The sequence below is a fragment of the Opisthocomus hoazin genome, chromosome 15, assembly GCF_030867145.1.
Source record: "Opisthocomus hoazin isolate bOpiHoa1 chromosome 15, bOpiHoa1.hap1, whole genome shotgun sequence".
In the NCBI taxonomy this organism is placed as follows: domain Eukaryota; kingdom Metazoa; phylum Chordata; class Aves; order Opisthocomiformes; family Opisthocomidae; genus Opisthocomus; species Opisthocomus hoazin.
The window spans coordinates 8,694,833-8,714,722 of record NC_134428.1 but is presented as its reverse complement, the minus strand read 5'-3'; the positions used below and the strand labels follow the sequence as shown (position 1 = coordinate 8,714,722).

The 19,890-nt window shown below is 49.7% G+C and overlaps 2 protein-coding genes across 8 annotated transcripts; one reads left to right on the top strand and one right to left on the bottom strand.

The window, feature by feature from the left end:
- The first annotated feature begins 1,155 nt into the window (after positions 1-1,155).
- NUBP1 (NUBP iron-sulfur cluster assembly factor 1, cytosolic) lies at positions 1,156-5,707 on the top strand. Of its 5 annotated transcripts, none has more exons than XM_075436982.1 (11): positions 1,156-1,197; positions 1,277-1,378; positions 1,471-1,607; positions 1,709-1,777; positions 2,003-2,035; positions 2,856-2,946; positions 3,307-3,461; positions 3,954-4,064; positions 4,178-4,280; positions 5,072-5,155; positions 5,539-5,707. In XM_075436982.1, the coding sequence occupies exons 1-11, from the start codon at positions 1,164-1,166 to the stop codon at positions 5,589-5,591; spliced, it is 972 nt and encodes a 323-aa protein (XP_075293097.1). In that variant the 5' UTR covers positions 1,156-1,163; the 3' UTR covers positions 5,592-5,707. The 5 variants fall into 5 exon arrangements, with proteins under 5 accessions (XP_075293097.1, XP_075293096.1, XP_075293095.1 ...); XM_075436981.1 differs by having other exon boundaries at positions 4,145-4,280; XM_075436980.1 differs by having other exon boundaries at positions 2,856-3,009.
- TVP23A (trans-golgi network vesicle protein 23 homolog A) lies at positions 5,650-16,505 on the bottom strand. 3 transcript variants are annotated; one of them, XM_075436986.1, is made up of 7 exons: positions 16,422-16,505; positions 16,270-16,346; positions 12,537-12,681; positions 11,524-11,613; positions 8,920-9,045; positions 7,121-7,250; positions 6,129-6,793 (listed from the first exon to the last, which is right to left on the bottom strand). In XM_075436986.1, exons 1-7 carry the CDS (start codon positions 16,428-16,430, stop codon positions 6,732-6,734), a joined length of 639 nt encoding a protein of 212 aa, XP_075293101.1. In that variant the 5' UTR covers positions 16,431-16,505; the 3' UTR covers positions 6,129-6,731. The 3 variants fall into 3 exon arrangements, with proteins under 3 accessions (XP_075293100.1, XP_075293101.1, XP_075293099.1); XM_075436985.1 differs by lacking the exon at positions 6,129-6,793 and adding an exon at positions 5,650-5,997 and having other exon boundaries at positions 16,270-16,503; XM_075436984.1 differs by having other exon boundaries at positions 16,270-16,503.
- Positions 16,506-19,890: the final 3,385 nt, after the last annotated feature.

Below are 19,890 nucleotides of genomic sequence, written 5' to 3'. Positions count from 1 at the left end.
GCGTGAGGTTACAGCCCAGTTAAAAAAGGGAGAGGTAATTTCAAAGAAGTGCACACTGCGAGTTAAATTTACCTTCCCATGGCATTTAAAACACCCACAAAGGCAGGCGCTAGCCCCAGGGAGGTGAGGAGCAGCGGACAGGCACCGGGCTGGGGTGTGCCAACCGCATGAGACCAATACTGTAAACCCTCATGCAGCCAGGAGCCCTTCCTCGCGTCGTAACCGATGGAACCAATGCTCCGCAGCTGCCCAGGAGGGCACCAAGCCTGGGTTTTGCCCAAAGGCCCCTGCGCCAGGAGCCCTCGCTGGCTCGGAGCGGGAGAGGTGCTGAGGAGCAAATTGACCTTTCCCTGTCGGCGCTTTCTGTGGGGAATGTTCTACGTAGCCTCGGGAATGGGAAATGAGCTGTCAGCCCCAAAAGACAGGTATTTGAAGGCATAGCTGGGTTTGAAGGAGGGTGGGAGGTCCTGCCGGCGCCGGTGGATCCAGCCCACGCAGCTGGAAGGAAGCGCCGACCCAAAGGGCTGTGTCCAGAGGCCCCCTAAAACCCAGCCAGGCTTTTCCCAGGGCGGTGCGGCGGACAGGCCTCGGTAGGGGCTACAGCCAGCTCCTCCCACCCAGGCACCTGAGCGCGCTTAACCGTCGGGGTCCACGGCCACGCCGCGCTTTGTCCCTGGGTTCCCTCAGATGATGGGCGCAGAGCCATCAGGAGGCCTGAGGTGAACGTACTCGAGACGGACAGCGGGCAGCAGCCTGCTATTGGTGACCCCAAAACAGGGGCCAAACCCCTCTAACACCTGAACTATGTCTATTTTGTGGGTTTTCCCCGGGGTTTTTCTGTAGGCGGGCGGATATTCACGTTTTGTACGCGGGTAACGGGCGAACGGCGGGGCGGGGAGCGGGCTGCCCGAGAAGATGATGTTCCTCCTCGTCAGCCGAGGAGGCGCTCTCCCCCACGGGCAGCCGCCCTGGGCCCCGCCGAGTGACGCCGCCTCGGACCCCCGGCCTCCGTCCGGGCGCTGAGCGGGGCCGGGCCCCTCTGCGCGAGCAGCGAGTCACCTCCCCCGGCCCGGCCCCGCGCACCGCCCCGCAGCGAGGGGCGGCGGCGCATGCGCGCAGGGCGCCGAGCCCCGCTTCCGGCGGCGCTGAGGAGGGCGGGCGCCATGGCGGAGGCGGCGGGCGGGCCGCTGCCGGAGGGTGAGCGGCGCGGCGGGGCCCGGCGGGGCGGGGGTGCCCGGCGCGGGCCCCGCGCCCCAGCGCTCGCTTTCCCTTGCAGAGTGCCCAGGGCCCCGCAGCGCGCAGGCGGGCCGCGCCGCCGCCTGCCAGGGCTGCCCCAACCAGAGGCTGTGCGCCGCCGGCCCCGCCGCGCCGGCCTCGGGTGAGGGAGGAGGCCGCTGAGGGGACGCGCGCCGCGGGCGGGAGGCGGGGCCGGGCCCGGGCCCGGGCCTGACGCGGTGGTGTCGCCCGCAGCGGAGGCGGCGGAGGTGCGGGAGCGGCTGCGGGCGATGCGGCGGGCCGTGCTGGTGCTCTCCGGGAAGGGCGGCGTCGGGAAGAGCACCTTCAGCGCGCTGCTGGCCCGGGGGCTGGCCGCCGGCGGGGCCGCGCAGGTGGGCCGGGGGCGGGGCGGGGGGTGGGTCTGGCGGGGCCGCTTCCCCCGAGCGCCGGCGCCGGGCCCGGCGTGGCGCGGCGCTGCAGCTCGGCCTTGCAGGTCGCGCTGCTGGACATCGACATCTGCGGGCCGTCCGTGCCGAAGATGATGGGGCTGGAGGGGGAGCAGGTGAGCTCGGCCCGAGCCCGGGCGCTTTTCTAGTAGGAGGGCTGAGCCGTTGTTACCCGCGGGCTCGCGGGACCGGGCCTTCTGCTGCCCCGAACGGGCGGGTCCAGCAGAGCAGCGCGGTGCCTCAGGCAGGTGGCTGCTCACGCGGGCCTGGGCTGCCTCCCTGCGCTGGGTGAGGCCTGTGTGCGTTTCTGACGCAGCTTTCCGCGTCGCTTCCGTTTTCAGGTTCACCAGAGCGGATCCGGCTGGTCTCCAGTGGTAAGCTGGTGTGACTGGTGCAGAGGGTTGAGGGGGTCCATGCAGGCTGGGCCCTGCTTCGAAAGTGAAAACGGGGCGGGGAGGAGCAGGGGCTACTGCTGGTAATGCTTTTTCTAATGACCTAAATATCCACATTCTATAGAATCTGAATATAGATATATATATATAGACAGAGATCTATATAGATATCTAGATTCTATAGAATCTGAATATAGGCTCTGTAGATCAGGGTGTTAAATTTCTTTTGTTTATAATCACATTGTTACATTTCTAGAATAGCTTCCTTAAGTATCTCTTGTTTACTGACTTTCCCACTGTACCCTGGGCAGTAAACATACGGCATTGGTCATCGTGCAGCTGTACAGCACGTCACCTTTTCAGTGACAGCCAAAAAGCACCTTAAACCCAGGAAACACCTCGTCCATCTCTAGAAAACGCAGGGAAGGTTTTGCAGGAGTGTTGGCGACCTGGAGATCGCCTTCAGTGTGCGCACTGTTACAGAGACCTCCTGCTGCGGGGAGGGAAGGCGGCTTTCACGCTCGCGCCATCTCCAGGGATTCCGCAAACCACTGTAAATCTCGCTGCCGCTGGGGTTTTTTCAGTCTGTGAATGCAGTTGGTGAGCATTGCGCAAAAACTGTGGTTTTCAGCACACTTTGATGAGAGAGAAGTGTAAGGTTCTCTGCTTTTGTTTTCTTAATGTTTCTCCTCACCCCCCACCACCACAGTGCTTTTTCTATAAAATTGGGTTTTGAGTTGGTTTCTCTCCTCTTTTGTTACTGTTCCGTACGCTCTGCTGAGTCTCTCTGCTTCTCTTTCAGTATGTTGAAGAGAACTTAGGCGTCATGTCCGTGGGGTTCTTGCTTAGCAGTCCTGATGACGCGGTCATCTGGAGAGGACCCAAAAAAAATGGTGCGGAGCAAGCGTTCTCGACCACAATTTATGTACCTGGAAGACTGAGTATCCTGAGCTTGTGTAATTAACAACAAAAACGTAGCGTGCGTGCGTGTGTGTGTGTATATACAGTAAGCTGTAGGAAAAACTGAGTGAATGTCTACGTGTTTTCTTTAGTTGAACGTTTGCTGAAGTTAGGAGGTCGGATGCTGCACTGGGTTATTTTGTAAAGCCCTGGCCAAATGAGCCTTGCTGTACCTGAGCTGGCAAGTCTGAAGACTCTGCGTGCCTAGGCTGTAAAACTGGAAGCAGACCCGAAAGTTGGAAATACAGGGAGATGCTTTGTTCTCTCTTCTGCATTCTTCTCCTCTCTTTTAGGGTTGATCAAACAGTTTCTTCGGGATGTGGACTGGGGTGAGATCGACTACCTGATCGTCGATACGCCTCCGGGCACATCGGATGAACACCTGGCCATCGTGCAGTACCTCGGTGCAATGCGCATAGCTGGCGCTGTTATCGTCACTACCCCGCAGGTGAGGGGGAGGAGGAGGAAAACGCAGAGGGAGGGAGATGGCGAGGGAGGTATTGGGCAGGGGGCGAGAGCCGCAGAGGGGAGCAGGAGAACCAAACGAGGTGGCACACACGTGAGCAGGCGGAGGGGAAGAGAAGCTGCTTGCAGTGGAGTTTGAAAAGAGGGGACAAGCGTAAGCCTGCTGGTTCTTGTCCTTGCCTCCTCTGTTGATTAAAGATAGGAGATACAACATGAATGTGGCTGAATCCTGACTGGAGTCAAGCCAGGTTTCAGAGCACAACCATGTGCCGTGGGCTACAGCTGTTGTACGTGGCTGCTGCTACTCGGAGAACTGACGCTGGAGCACATAGCACAGGTTTACCTTCTTCCGAATACAAAGAGAGCAGTAATATTTCACCCTGAACTTTCTTTGAAATAGCTCTGAGGATGTAACTTTATGGGCTCAGCATCAAAGCCTTACAGTCACAACAGCAGCCTCTCCTGACGTTTGCAGGAAGTGTCGCTCCAGGACGTTCGGAAGGAGATCAGCTTCTGCCGTAAGGTGAAGCTGCCCATCATCGGCGTTGTGGAAAACATGAGTGGCTTTGTGTGCCCGAAGTGTCAGGTGAGGCTGGCTGCATCTTGCAGCGTTTTCTGTCTTGATGTTTGTCTATAAAACGTTGCGCCAAACCGCCTTGCTCTCAGAACTGCAATACTTTAATTTTCACGTTGTCCCAGAACGAATCTCAGATCTTTCCCCCGACCACCGGCGGGGCAGAGAAGATGTGCCAGAACTTAAACGTTTCCCTCCTGGGTAAAGTGCCTCTGGATCCTCGAATAGGTAAAGTCGCTGCATTGCGCTACGTTCAAAACATGCTTTTCCTCCTATGTGGATGTTGTTACTGGAAAACCCTGGCCTGGACAGGGATAAGTGAGAGTATGAAACATTTTAGCTCTTGGGTAAATACCCACTTTTAGACAGAACCATTTTTTGAATGAAAAATTACTGGAACTACAACATAGCGTGGGGCGAAAGCGCCAGGATAATTTCCTTAGCCTGGACCTTAACTTGATCGGGATTAGATTATGCATAGAATCATAGAACGGTAAGGGTTGGAAGGGACCTTAAAGATGATCTGGTTCCAGCCCCCCTGCCATGAGCATCTCTTCAGCTGTGCGACCACCCTTGAAGCACCACACACCTTTCTCTTTGGTGTAGTCCCCTGGAAGCACAGGCTGAATAAAACCATGACCCCGGCAAGGAGCAGCATCTTGCGGACACTGAGCATTAAGGCTGGCGCTTTGGCTTCGCATTGCGGGCACCCGCCACGTGCCGCTGTGGGGTGGCTTGGGGCCTGGCCCTCTAGCTAGTGCCGAGCAGTGCTTGGCTTAACGACATCAAGGAACGGCTCAGGATGTCCAAAATAGCGACTGAGGGTTTCTGCTAGCAGGATCCCTCCGTAAAACTGTACGCTGTAGTTTGGTTACTGTACCGACACAAGGGCTTCCTAACAGTCACGGGCGCAGGCGGCTCTTCAGAAGGGTGTGACCGGTGGCAGGATAGCGGGTGAAACAGAGAAAAGTTCACCTTTTCCTGATGCTTCGCTTTCGTGTTTTTCCCTGTCCTTCAAGGAAAGAGCTGCGACAGCGGCCAGTCGTTCTTGGCTGAAGCACCTGACTCCGCAGCGACATCGTCTTACAGGAGTATCATTCAAAGTGAGTCTGCAAACCACTGCGCGCGCGGATCCTCCCGGCCCTGAGCACTGCGGCAGTGTCAGAAGGTGCCGAGCGGAGTTAGGTTACTCTGCCACAGACAGTACAAACAGTAGATGCGCGCAGCTGTTACAGAGGTGACAGTGGGGGTTGTTGCCCCCACTCGTGACTGTAACTGCACAGGAGACCTGTACAGAAACCCCCTGAGAGCTGGCAGTGGGCAGTGTGAACAGTCAGGCGGCTGGGAAATGCCCAGCACCGTTCTCGCTGGGGTGCGGGCCGAGCTGTGGTGGTGGTAGCAGCTGGGAACAGAGCGGTGCAGCTGTCACGAGCTCCTGATGCACAGCTCAAGTGTCACTGGCGCTGCTTTTCCCATGTCTTTGCAGGAATTCAGGAGTACTGTGATCAGCACCATCTCCAGGAAGAAAAGATTATCTAAGCTATGAATGGAGTGAAAATGTAGTTCACCTTTAATTATAGAGAAGTAACTTATGCCTTGATTTGATGGAAGGAATGTATTCTTTTTGTATATTGCAAATAAATTCTTAATATAAATGTTCTTGCCTTATTTTTTTCCCATAGTTCAGGACTCTTGTAGGTCAGAGGTGGTCTCCAAGCTTGCTAGGAATCTGTAAAGCTGAGCCTTCACCGGCGTTATGCGGGACTGTCTGCGTCTGCTATCATGCTGCTGGTGACCTGCATGTGAGGTTGGGACGTTGTCTCGTGTGTCTGCCACGCACGCAGAGCGGGCTGTGTCCTGCCTCCAGCGCTGGGGCAAACTGCGATGCCCGTTCTCGCTGCATGACATCATCGAGGTATCTTCCCTTTCGGTGGAAAAGGTCTGTCTGTAGAGTGAAACCCAGCATAGGGTTGTCTCCTTTTTTTACAATTGGCGACAGTTTTAAAATAACACCCCCCCCCCCCCGAGTTTAAGCAACTTAATTACAGTACAAGTACAGTATTTTATTTATTACAGGTATCGGAATAAGATTAACGTGTTTTAACTATTTACACACAATGGCTGCGTCACAGGTACTGTGTGACCGTGCTACATGCCTCTGGTTCTTGCTTCTACTCAAGCCTGAGCACTGACAGATAAGCATTTGGTATCTTTAACAGTGAAGGGGCCCTTTGGGCGTGTAATTCCTCTTCTTACTGAGGAATCGAAGCTTTGAGAAATCAGTATGGTGTACGAGAGGAAAAGGTGCTTTGCTTTTGTTTATTGTAGCTCCAGAATTAAACAAATGAGCCGTCCTGTTTTGATTACATTCTAATTCTTGGTTAAGAGAACCCTAACAGCTTCAGGTCAGCTGGCAGATTTTTTGGTAAAGAAGTGCACTCTGTATATATAAACGAGCAGTATTGGGTTTGTGGCTACACAAACCGCTGGTTGATGAAACTCTGAAGTAAGTAACAAAGGCTCAACCTTTCAGACTCTAAAGACTCGAACGCAAATGACAAAATCCATGTTTCATGCAGGCGTAATTCTAGAAGAGCTTTACTGAAATAGCATCACATGAAGAACAGCTTTCGTAAATGAGCGTCTTGCTGCTCCTCCTCGGAGTGTTTCTGTGTTTGACTATCTAGTGCCTGTCTTCCCCTGCCCCTCGGTGCGGTGTTCCGCCATTCCCCGTGCCTGTCCTGCAGAGCGAACAGAGGCCGTGTGCGCGTTAGCGTGACCTGCCGCGGGGGGATCTCTTCGACGAGCAGGGCAGAGTGTGACGGGGGCCAGGGGCTGTCCCGGCTGTGCCTAGGAGAGGCCCCCTCACGCCGAAGCAGGGAGGCCTCCCTCCCAGGGTTGAACTCGGGGGGCGTTTAGGGGGCTGCTCAGCTGTGGAGCCGCAGCAGCGCAGCGGGGGTACGGCTCCCTCGGGAGCCCAGCCCCGGGAAGAGCCCAAGGCAGCGCGGGAGGCAGGTTGGTGCGCGGTGCCCAGCGGGCTGCAGCCGTCGAGCCAGCTCCCTACTTACTCCTGGGAACATCCGCTGCGACAAAGAGCCTCGGAGTCGCCCTGCGGATGCTCTTCTGTCCCCCTAGTTTGCAGTGGATGTAGCCGTACAGATTAGCGGTCTGGAGGGAGATCCCAGCTAGCACAAGAGCCTGTGGGCACACAAAAGTTCCGCTGGGACAAACACCGATATACACAGGCTTGACACACAGCAGATGTGCACACACGTGTGGATGTATGTACACATACTATTAGATACATGTACATGCTGTAAGAGGAGGATATTCCTTCCAGTAATAAATGACCTTCAGAGAGATCCCATCACGCCCAACTTAAACACAATAGTTCCTTTCTACAAAATGCCTCTTCTTTATCAAAACACTGATACCTTTTTTTTTTTATCTTTCTGTATCCTGAAAGACCGCACCACTTCCCTAAAAGCTCAAAAAAAGGACCTGCTCTGCCAATTCCATCATCATTTCAGTTCTTTAAGCCGCTGCATATCTCTGAGTTTCACACCGAGATACAGGGCAAACCTGCAGGCTTGTGGAGCTGCCACGTGCCTCGTGTACGCCGAAGATCCCGTAACTTACAGATCGACCGGGAGCACCCACAGGTGTGAATCAATACCTTGCATTAACGGGCAGAGCGAAAACAATTAGCTCCATCTGCGGTGCTGTAGGCTTAGCAGCAGGCACAACCCATTGATCAACTAATGACATCACTTACCAAAAAATGGGGGGGTCATTTTTTGACATCCGGAGCGGTCTCCTCTGAGCTCTGGTATTTCCATGTGCATAACTCACCCCTTGCAGGTGCCTCAACAACCTGCCTCCCGAGCTAGCCGGGGACCCTTCTCCAACCAAACCGTCTCTGGCTTTCAGACACACAGGCGGAGCCGTGGAGAAAGGCTGCTGGTTTCATTTCAGCTGTTGCTTGTTTGGCTATGCCATTTTGGGCACTGGACAGCACTTAACGGTTTGCAGCAGATTCATACCCATATCTGAATTTCCTGTTTCATTTAGCAATAAAATGTAATCTTGGCTGTTGCTCGCTGTGTAGCTGCACGTATCCAAGACACCTTTTACCTTTTCAAACTGAATTAACAAATGGTACTTAGCATGGCTAGGAACTTGACAAAATGAATTACGTGGTCATTATCCAAGCACTTCACGTCTACAGGGGAGCACACAAACATTTCATAGACAAAAATATCTTAACATAATACGATATACGGGGTAAACTTCCTCTTGTACTTAGAAAAATGTGTAATTGCTTCTTTTTTTTGTAGAGTAGATGGCTTATAAATACAGTAATTACAAAATGCATGCTTATAGCTCAATTTATCAAGGTGTTAAGCACTATGATACTGGTTCTCTCAAAAGGGAACGGTACCAGAGGTCTAAAATCCTTACTTTCAAGAGCAAGTAACATGCAGGTCCCAAGGAGATGGGAAAACCTGAAAACCAGCACCACTGGCTTGTTTTTTGTCCTCTCCGCTCAGTTTCCTTTCTCTGAAATGCCTTCGGGAAGGTGAGCTGCTACAGTTAAAAAGCAGCCCATAATTTTGCCAGCCACACAAGGTTCTCAAGCCAGAGGAAAGCATTGGCAGTCGATAATCTAGTATGAGTGGGGCTAAAAATCACTGATACGTTCCCGAGTGCAGGGCTCGACTGCAGGAACCTCCTCTGCTCTGCCGAAGTGCTTGGCGGAATTCTTGCACTGAACGAAGATCTGGTTCAAAGACTGTTGCAAAACTAACAGTTCTGGGTTTTCCCTCTGCTAACACTGTCCGTCAGTCTTTCTGCACCCCTGACTTACCAGCCATTTCAGCTTCAAGGAGAACAAGGTGCTAAAGAAAAACACCGTCCAAATAACGGGACAGATAATGAGACCAAGCCAAAAGATCCGAGCTTCAGCTTCAGTGGAGGCAGCCACTGTAGGCACCTAAATCCACGATAAATAACAAATCAGTAAAGGAGGAGCAATGGACAACATGACTTCTTTACCTAAGTTTCACCTATTACATGCATGGAAGGAAGATGGAATAAGAAGTAGTTTCCTGCCAGCTGCCCTGCTGTACATGAGGGCATTTTCTTTTCAAAATGTTCTGGTCTCGGTTCACATTTAAACGAGATGATTATTCCTTTCGTCAATGATAGCGCCCACTGACACTACAGATTAGTAACACTTTAAAGTCAAAGTTCTGTGACACTGACAACTGCTTTTGAGCGTCAGAAATACTAAGTTAACTTTGAAATTAGATTCAAACTCTACCAAGGCCTCAGAGCAGTGTGAAACAGAAGACAGCGTTACACGCAGAACTTCAGGGTGAGCACTTCACTGTCTGTAGGACAGACTGGTGACGTGTGCCCTGCTCACAAATCAAAAGAGGGGGGAGAATCAGCCCACTATCGGAAAAGCTACAGTATCTAATGTGGACTCTCCTAGGAGACCAGAATTCAAAATCTCTCTGCAAACCTCAGACTACTCAACCACCACCAGTGCTGGCTTCTGAAATACAGCCTTCACAAGTGGAAAAGTGAACCCTGTGGCCTCTTCCACCCTGACCACTGAAAAGCCTCTTCGTTCATTTTCAGTATCTTTAATTCTCTGTGTAAAAATAAGACTCCGTCATGAGGCAGACAATGGCATCCAACTTGTAAACATGGGTCAGTGACTCTACCTTGCCTAAGAAAACCCTGCAAGATGCAGTAATTACAAGGTCTCTTTAATTTTTTGGTGTACCCTCTAAACCAGCAATGTTGCACAGGTCCAGAGAATAATGTTCTGTGCCTTCATAGTTACAGAAAAAAACAGATATTCTGAGTCAACAAAAGGGTTTAATCACCTGTATCCCAAATTACTGACAAATTACTCAACAGTGACATTGCGTTAGCACTAATTATTTAGGAAAAAAGAAGCCAATACACCTGAGAACACTGCACCTCAAAGACCTAGTTAACTTGATGAGTAAGGTTACAAAAGGCTGCTGTCACCCCACAGGAAGGGGAGGGGAGTTGTGATGCTTGGAGGGGGTGGGAGTCACTGCTCTCCCAGCCAACCTCAGTGAAAGAGGATTTTGGGGCTGAGCCTCTGTTGCGCCAGCAGCAGGCCAGGAATGAGGTGCGTTTTCTTGGTGAGTAACTTGGAATATTTCTAAGTAAATTCACCCACAAAGGAAGAGATCTTAAGAAGCTGCCAGAGGACTGGCCAAGGAGGCAGGGAGTGCCCGGCTCTGGAAAGTAAGAGAATGGTGTGCATTCCAGGGCCCTGCTGTGACAAAGTACTTCTTGTGGGTAAGCCATGACAGAAATACAGTCCCACTAACTATGCGTTCCCTCCTGCGGTACTAGGATTTTCATGTCAATCAAGCCACCTTTTGCCAGAATTTTTGCAAGGCTTTAGCCTTAAGGCTGAGTCAACTTTGTACTTCTGGGCTACAATTAAATTATAATTACAATAGTTTTGGAGAGCTAGGCTTGCTCATTTTACAGTAATTTTGAGGTCCATTTTATGGATGCCATTGCTCTGAAGTGCTAAGAAAGCTCTTGCTTACTGTCTCAACCTGACAGAACTGAGAAACTCTGAAGATCTCCTAATTTCTTTGCTTTTGTGCAGGCTTGCCGATATGCTCCCCTTAGGTTTCACTTAACTACAGGAAGATTGTTAACATTGGTTATCCTCTTTGGGGGGTGCAGCCACGTTGCGGAGGGCCGTGGGGTCTGAGCACTTCACTCTGGCTCAGTCCCCAGCTGTGCACACAGCTGGATTGCCTGAAAGGCATGGCCTGGTGAGCAGCACCAGATGCGGTGTTCTGCCAGGCTCTTGCCTGAACGGGGCTGTGGAGAAAACACAGACCCCTGCGGCCTCCACTCTGGCAGCGACAGCAGCTGCCATTTTATAGCTTTTTTGCTCAGGGTGTTTGAGGAGCACTAGCAGGATCAGAATGCTCTGTGATCCCAGTTCTAATCCCCACCGTATGCCATGAACATCAATACAACATTCTTACTCATACATTGACTGGGAACTATTCAGCATCGCTTTCAGCCCAGGTCTTTCCAGAAGAGGATTCTGCATTGGGATTAACTATGGGAAGATGTGTTTCTTACAAGATGCTCTCACTAGAAAATAAAATAGAACTACCAGAGACGTTGCATGCCCATAGTAGCATGTTATGAATATTTATTCTGCTAATGCATATGATGACAACACTGCAAGGCTAGCTTTGTTCTGAATGCTTTCAGGATGTGGCAATCTGGTGTGCTTGCAACTCAATACTTACATTATCTTCTATAGAAGCTGGATAAAAAGTAACTGTTACAAACGTGCTCTATTTGTAACTTCATGTGACTTAGCATCAGCTTTACAAGCTTTCCTAGGGATTCTGTTTGTCCTGCGCCTACCTTTTATTAATGTACTCACCCTTTTAGCTTCAAACACCCAGTGGCTTTTTCCATCTTCATCAATCTGGTTCCACCAACGCAAACCAACCAGAAGTCTTCCTGTCACGTTCTAGAGACAGAAACAATTAGCTGCATTAATCAGTTGCATAATTCACTTGTCAGACTAACATTACAGAAAGACAAGCATGTCTGAAATTCATATTCATTTATCAAATACTAAAATTCGTTCTAAAAGCTGTGCCAGATTGAGCACAATAGTCATTAAGGATTAATGAATTACCACAAATTTAGAGGCCTCTTCTCTTCTAATGTGATAATTAGCACAATAACATTGATTTCGGTAAGAAACCATAAGATGTATCTCTGCTAAGTCAGTTAGTTGGAGAAGCCTCCAATACATTTCCTCAGTAAGAAAGGAGAACCACAAGCAAAAACACACTGAAGAAATGGAAGATTAATTATAAGCAAGTAGGCTGCATGGAATCAAGCAAACAAATTAGTAAGTTATTTCTGCGCCTGGATGAACACCAGAAGCTTTCAGCACACTGGAGATGCACCAGCGCTGCCCTTCTACCAAGCACGAGCCGTGTTCCACACACAGAGCTGCTGTGCTGGTCTGGCCTGGCTTGCCTGCCTGCAGGCAGCTGGGCCCCGGGGCTGCAGCTGGGCTCCCTGGAGCCTTCAGCAGCTCCTGCGTGCTGGGTCTGGGCACAGCCCTGCGGCTGGGGATGGCCTCTGGCATCCAGGGCTGAATGCTAGTGTTATTTATCTCCCTTTTTTAAGCCAGAAAGCATACAAACAAATCTACCTACGGCAAGGCAATTGTCTCACCCTGTTAGCAGCACCCATCAGCCTTGGAGAACATGGTGATAGACAGCAACTAAGATACGTAAATGTGTGAATTTAAATGGGCTAGGCATTTAATATAGCAACAGATCACAATGTTTTTGTTATACAGATATTTCCTTTTTTGTTTCATCTAATGGCACACAAAACACTTCCAAGAGCAATTACTGTTAAGGGCCATCTTACCTTAACTGACCAAAAGTCAAAGGATAGGAGGAGCAGAATAGTGACAAAACAGGCAACAAAGCTGTTGCTGAACCAGTCACAGAGCAAGTAGGTAATAATCGCACTCACTCGGAAAAACAGGTGGAAAAAGGTGGCCAGTGGGTGCCTAGAAGGAAAACACAGCACTTTGGAAGTTACAGGACAAGAAGGCAGGTTACAGGATCTGCTAACACTGTAGTATAGCACAACTAGTTCTAGTCTGTAACGGTATTTGTAACAGCCGACCTCCAACCTAAAGCTAAAAGATGGAATGTGTTGTTATGCTAAAACTTTCTCAAAGATAGAGTAAGATCTAAAGTCTTGCACCAGTTTTTCTGGTACCGTATGATGGAATCTAGCGGTTGTGTTCAGCACTGCACCTTAAAATCCTCATTGTTTCACAAAAAAAAAAAAAGCATAGCATGGCACAAAAGAGTTGAGACAGATCTTATGCCTTTCAGAACTGTCTGGAAAGAAGACGAGGAACTCTGAGACTGAAAAAATGCTAAGAAAAATAATTAAAATATAGGTGTTGGGTCTGAGACAAAATGAACCTTCACATGTAATGTCTGAAACCAAACACTTCCTTTTACAGAGGGAGTACGATTTGGGAATCTAACAGTTCTTATGAATGAATGCTCCTTCATCTCACTAGATGTTTGTGCTTTGCTCATCAGACAAAGTTTTGTCCATAACGAAATAAAGGTGAATCTCTGTGGAACAAGCACCTGCATGGCAGGGAATATTGGCCTGTGCAGTCAGACAGGGGTTTGGAGAGTGCTGTAATGAGCACAGTACAACTTTCAGGGTAATATGCTAAGCATGAAGACTTACTCTGTACAGTTGTCACTTTAATTAACACAAACACAATTGACTAGAGGCTGTTGTATTTAAGTAACTTCTTCCCTTGAAACTGAGTGAACAACATGAGTTTTCTGAACAAGATTTTTTAAAGTCAGTGATTGGCTCATTAAGCTCCCCTACCTCTGTAAACAATTACCAGTAGCATGGCCTCAGTCATAATTAACTATTCAACTATTAAATTTGTTATTCTATTACTGTGTATAAAATGATACATATAATATATACACAATTATAATTGTTTCTTATAAACTTAAATTATTAGATTTAAATTATAATAGTTATTATATTTAAATCTTTATTGCAATATTCTTATTCTAGAGCTGCTTAACTGTTCCAGTAATTACCTATTCTATGATGGCACTATTGTGCTCGTAGTACTACACACATGTGACTGCAAAAGCAAGAATGACGCACAGCTGTGCTTTATATTTACCTCTGATCATGCCCATGAAAACCTCAAACTTTCCGAAGACTTTTTCTGACCTAAAGCTAAACACGTGACACTCTAAGCAAAAGCAGCCTTTTCTGCCACAAGCAGACGGGTGGGTGGGGGAGTGGAGTGGAGGGAATAGTGTGAACTGCCAAAAGCAGACAGTGTCTTGTCACCTCAAGCCTTGAGCTCATTCAAGCAGATGTCAGAGTTCATCACCCAAGTGGTATTTGGTGTCAGTACAAGCTATTTGTAGCTTGCAACTCTAAAGCACGCCAGGGTGGACCGAGCTGTTGTAACTAAATTAGTGCTTCAAATGTGAAAGTGACTTTGGGGATGCCGTGTTTCATTTTGGAAGTCAGATGACGAATTACTGTCTGGATGCTGGATCTGTTCCAACATCAAACTTTGAAGGGTGTTTACTAAAAAAGCAGTGCATGAGCAAGAGGCTCACATTTACTACAGTGCTAAATACTTTACTGAGACCATGGAATACCAGTCCTCTCACAAGGATACGGCCAGCCAAGCCAAAGACACAGACTTGCAGGTTTTTGTCCTAGGGGTGGAATATGGACATGTATCAAAACTTGCACCTCATTCTTGGACAACTCTCTCAATCTCAGACAATGTTCACCTATTTATGCTTTAAAAAAAATAATTTACCTGTCTGATTTGAAAAAGAAGCAATCCTATGCTCCTAACTCTTCCAGAGCAAATGTTCTGGTACTGCAGAGATGGTGCAAGTTATCTGTTTCCTAACCTTATGAAAGTAGCCACAAACTAAATCACTGTCCACGTGGCTTTTGCTTTGAAGGAGCACTTGCGTGTACCTTGGAGAATCACAAACGCACAACCTGTCATAGCTTATGCACATTCTAACCAAGTTCAAGATAGATGAGATTGGGATAAATTTAAGACAAATAATGGGAATGTGTTGTTATGCCCTTAAAGAGGATGACAAAATTTTGCAGCACAGGGGTGTGTCCCAGGCTTGCTTGCACAAGATTCTTCAGAAATGTAAAAACAAACTTCTGTGTGAACAATGTAAGGAGTTTCATTTCTGTATTCTACAGCAGAAGACTTTTTGGTATAAGATTATCTTTTTGTATTGTCACAGCAAGGGCAAGAAAGGAGAGCGGTCTCTAATGAAATAAGTATCTACATAAAGTGGATCAATTAATAGCATGGCTTACTGGAACTTTGCCTGTCTATATTACTGGGTAGCGTGAACCAGCAGGAACAGATCTTTCCAGTAAAGTAACTGTAAGTAGGTGCTGTGGACCTCCTACAAGCACATCAGGGTACCTTCACTTCGTGCGAACTCTGGTCTGGTCCCACAGACTGAATCTGTGGCTCACGTGCTCAAGACACACTCCTATGCTGTGTCTCCTAGCTCAGTTCAATTCTTTTGGCTACGTTCTCCAAGACTGCATCAAAGTTTCATTTAAAACGTGCGCTGCTGCTGAAGCACCGAAACAAAGCCACTCTGGGAACATTAATCTCGTATCGTGGCTGACTCATCACGCAGTTGCAAAGTCCGATGCACTGGAAGGGTGGAAATGCTTCACCAGGCGCTAGCAGAATGGAGTAACTGTACTGTACACCAATGTGATTGCTTGTTTGTGCGCCTCAGATAAGAGATGTTAAGCCTGACATGAAAGTTACTTTTCTTTGTTTACACCTAGAACAAATACTAATGTGATAATGGACCAGAGTAAACTGGGGCAAGGTGGGAGGCAGGAAAGCAACGTAAATCAAAGCTGATCATCTACATTACTGACAAGCACGTGCATATGCATAATTCCTTTCGACATAAGGCTTTTCTCTTGGCAGGCTTTGACCGGAGACTCTTCCAAAGCCGCTGATGGCACTGCAGCTCTGTCGCTGGGGAGCGCGGTGCAGGCAGAGCCACGGTGTGATGCCTCCGGGCAGGTGCGATGGATCACGGGCTGGGGTTTCTTTAGGCGACAGCTACCAGGATGAGGGACGCGGCATTCTGCGCGACGTCGCATCCCCTGGTAGGGAAACGCGGCAGTGTTGTGGCGAGCATCTTGCCGCTCTCTCCAGGCAGGCGTGCGAGGCGCCGCACCCTGCCGTGCGGCCCGTTTGCTGGGGACGGAGCGCTCCCCGCTCCTCCACCCCCCAGAACCCCTCTTCGCCCGGGGATCTGTGCGCGGGCGGCTGGCTCCGGCTGCCTGACCCCGCTGTTGGCCGCAGGCCGCGGGCCCGGCCCCGCACCGATTTGGCAGCCCCTTCCCGCGCCTCACCGCCCTCCCTGCCAAAAAAAACGGGAATTCGGTGCTTGAACGGAGCTTTTACCTCAGGGAGGCTGGAGCAGCCGGGGCCGCGGTACCTCAGGCGGGAGCCGCGACCCTGAGGCGAGGCCCCGCGCCGAGGCCGACCCCGATCTCGGGCCGTTACCTGATCTCGGCTTTCCGCAGCGCCAGCTCCTCCTCGCTCCCCAGGTCGAGGGACACGTCCTCCGTCTCGTCCGGCGCCTGCGGCGGGGAGCGGCCCGTCAGCGGGGAGGCACCGCCCGAGCCCCCCCGGCCCCGCACCGCCGCCGCCTCTACCTGCTTCATCCTGCCCGCGGAGTGCCGCAGGGAAGCGGCTGCGGGCCGCCACTCGCCCGCGCCGGGCTGCGCTGCGCGCTCGGCGGCGGCGCCCGCTGCAGGGCGCGGTGAGGGGCCCTGCTCTCCCGCCTCGGCCCGCGCTGCTGAGGGGCCCACACCTCCCCGCCCCCCCCCCCCCCCGCCGCTGAGGCCCTGCCCGCTGGGTCAGCGGCCGTGAGGAGCCGGAGCCCTGGGGTCAGCGCATGGAGGTGCCCGCCATGGCCGCTTGCTCGGCGGGTACACGGGCCCAGACAGGCCTTCTGCTCCCCCTCTACACTGCCCTGGTGAGGCCCCATCTGGAGTACTGCATCCAGTGCTGGGCTCCCCAGTTCAAGAAAGATGAGGAGCCACTGGGGAGAGTCCAGCGGAGGGTTACGAGGGTGATGAGGCGACTGGAGCATCTCTCCTATGAGGATAGGCTGAGGGAGCTGGGCTTATTCAGTCTGAAGAAGAGAAGGCTGAGAGGGGACCTAATATATACTTACAAATATCTGCAGGGTGGGTGTCAGGAGGACGGGGCCAGACTCTTTCCAGTGGTGCCCAGCGACAGGACAAGGGGTAACGGGCACAAACTGAAGCAGAGGAAGTTCCAGCTGAACATGAGAAAGAACTTCTTTCCTCTGAGGGTGATGGAGCCCTGGCCCAGGCTGCCCAGGGAGGTTGTGGAGTCTCCTTCTCTGGAGATATTCAAGACCCGCCTGGACAAGGTCCTGTGCAGCCTGCTCTGCGTGACCCTGCTTCAGCAGGGGCGTTAGACTGGGTGACCCACAGAGGGCCCTTCCAACCCTGACCATTCTGTGATTCTGTGGTCCGGTGCTGAGGGTGAACCCCAGCAGGGAGAAGCAGTGGGGGGAGAGGTGAAGGTGCAGGTGTGTGAATGTGGTACAGGCCTGCACATCTCCTCTGCAGGCTTCAGCCGGTACCACCGGCCTGTGGGCGCTGTCCTGAGCCCCATGCACCATCCCCGGCCTCACAGCGGGCCCCTGTTGCCATGTGGGTTTTGGGGGGCAGCCCACTCCCAACTGCAGTGCGGCGGGGGTTCTACGGCATGGGTCACGCAGCCCTGCGGTTAAAAGGTTGTTCTTGCCTTTATTTGAATTGCAGGTGGCTTATGCAGCAGAGTTGAGGAAGAGGAACATGAAATGGAACAAGTGAGCTTCAAGACACAGAATCATGCAGAATGGTACTGGTTGGAAGGGACCTCTGTGGATCATCTAGTCCAGCCCCTCTAAATACAGGCAAAGGTTTCACAAGAACAGGGGGAAATAGTCCAGGCTGCTAAGCATGAAGTGGAGGATCAAGGAAGATCTGGATAGCTACTAGCATTAAATATGCCTGCAAAATAGCAAACTCTTTGTCTTGTCTAAAACATCTGTCTAAACCATAATGTGTCTGTTGAGTAAGTACAGGAGTTACTGAGGTGAGCATCTCAAAAACACTAATTGGAAAGCAGCTTTGTGCAAGAGCTGTCATTAGAGCAAGACAACAGACAACACCTTACGCATCACAAAAACTGGTAGAGCTGTTGTTAGCAGGATTCGTAATTGTAGGGGGGAAAAGGTGTGTTTTATGGCTAATAACGTTGATGTGGTGGTAGTCATATTTTGGCCTTGGTAGGGTTAAGAAAACACTTCATAATGTGGCAGTAAGTACAGCAGACTTGTGCTAAACTGAATAGGCAGTCTCTAATTTGACAGGATGGCTCATGATAGCCTAGATCATTAAAATATTTAAGTGGCTTTCACTCCCAAAAAAGATATAAACTCTCTGAGATCTATCATGAGGTACAATTATTAAGTAACTACATGCATGCCTGAAGCTGACCTCTACTTCATTTACTGTAGCAACATGCACTTCTGTTTACGAGCAACGTATTAACAGTAACTCAAATAGAACCGGCTTCTGACTCAGAAGCAACTCTCGGAATGGCACTGACAGAAGCGTTAAACAGCGGAGGGAGGTCTCGCGCCTTCTTGAGTGCCAGAGTATTCATCTCGGCTGTGGTATCAGCCTTGCTTTCACCTCACAGCGCAGTTTGGCTAACAAGTCTGGTGGTTTGAGTTTAGTACTTCTGTAATGTTGTGGTATTGCCTGAGCTGTTGCGTTTTTGTTCTAAGGCACCAGAAAGTAACTCTGTGCTACCTTCCCTGAGAGATAAAACAGTACTTGCTTCTCTGGAAGAGGTGAGAATTAGCCTGTCGTAACATTAGCCGTCTGATTTACTGCTCTGGTGCTGCTGATTTAATTAGAGCTTAAATGATACGACTGAAAAAGAAATAGAACCTATGTTTTGTTTTTCAATTTTAAAGAAGATAAGCATTTATTTAATTTTCCCTCCTTCCAGTGCTTTTCTGCACTGACTCACTGCAGGGATTATCTGTTTTCCTAACAAAAAATCAATTGGATAATCCCACAGAAGACTATCGCTATGCCATGCAAATGGTTTTAGTAACATTTTCTAAAAATCTGTGACAAATTATGTTGTGTGGTTATCCAAGGTATTATATGGGTTATCATTTTCTTTTAATGAAAATTAGGAGCTCGAAAGAACCCTTGGTTGCTAGAGAAATTGTTGGTCAAACCAAGAATTTCTTCATTTTGGGATTATTAGAAAAGCATTCTTCCTTGGTTTGAAATAAATGCATCCAAGGAAAACCTCATCAGAAGTTCCCAGTGTTTTCTAGGATTTCACAGAACAAACTGTCCTGTTTTAAACAATTTTTTCAGTGTTCTGATTTGACTACAAATTATTTGAACATTGGCAAGATTAGCAGCGCCCTAAAGGTGATGCCAAGTCCTCAAATACTGCTTCAACAGCACAAAACCGAAAGATAGCTACACAGAATTTATGAATTGTGGTTTGGTTTTCAGGTTTGAACACAGGAAAACCTTGACCAGTTATTAAGATTTCATTTAATTGCTGACTGAAACGTATAGCATAAAATAGTTGAAGATGGTATCATTTGCTGCTGTACACTTGCCGTTACCGTACAGGCAGTCCTCTCCACAGAGCAAACAGTGGCCTGTGTCGTGGAGCACTGTCAGTGCCAAAGGCTGGCTATGAATAACTGAGAAATCTCTCTCGCTTTCTGTTTCAACAATAAATAGAACCTCCTCTAAGGCAAATATGGTGTTTTATTCACAGGACTAACGTGAAGTCAGTTGATTTCTTTTCTTCTTTGGACCTTTGCCCAGAATCTTGCCCTGGCATGGTATCAGAGACTTGCCCTGTAACTGCACAGAATGTTTTGAATAACTCGACAGTCGTTGCTCTGGTTTAACCGTAAACACCACTGAGATACTGAGGCAGTCTGTTCCTCTGAATACTGGAAAATATTGTTAATCCAGGAATAACTCTTACCTCGCATTAGATACATTTACGGGGTTTGTCAGAGGTTCAATAAAATGTTTAAATTTTGAGGAGACAGGC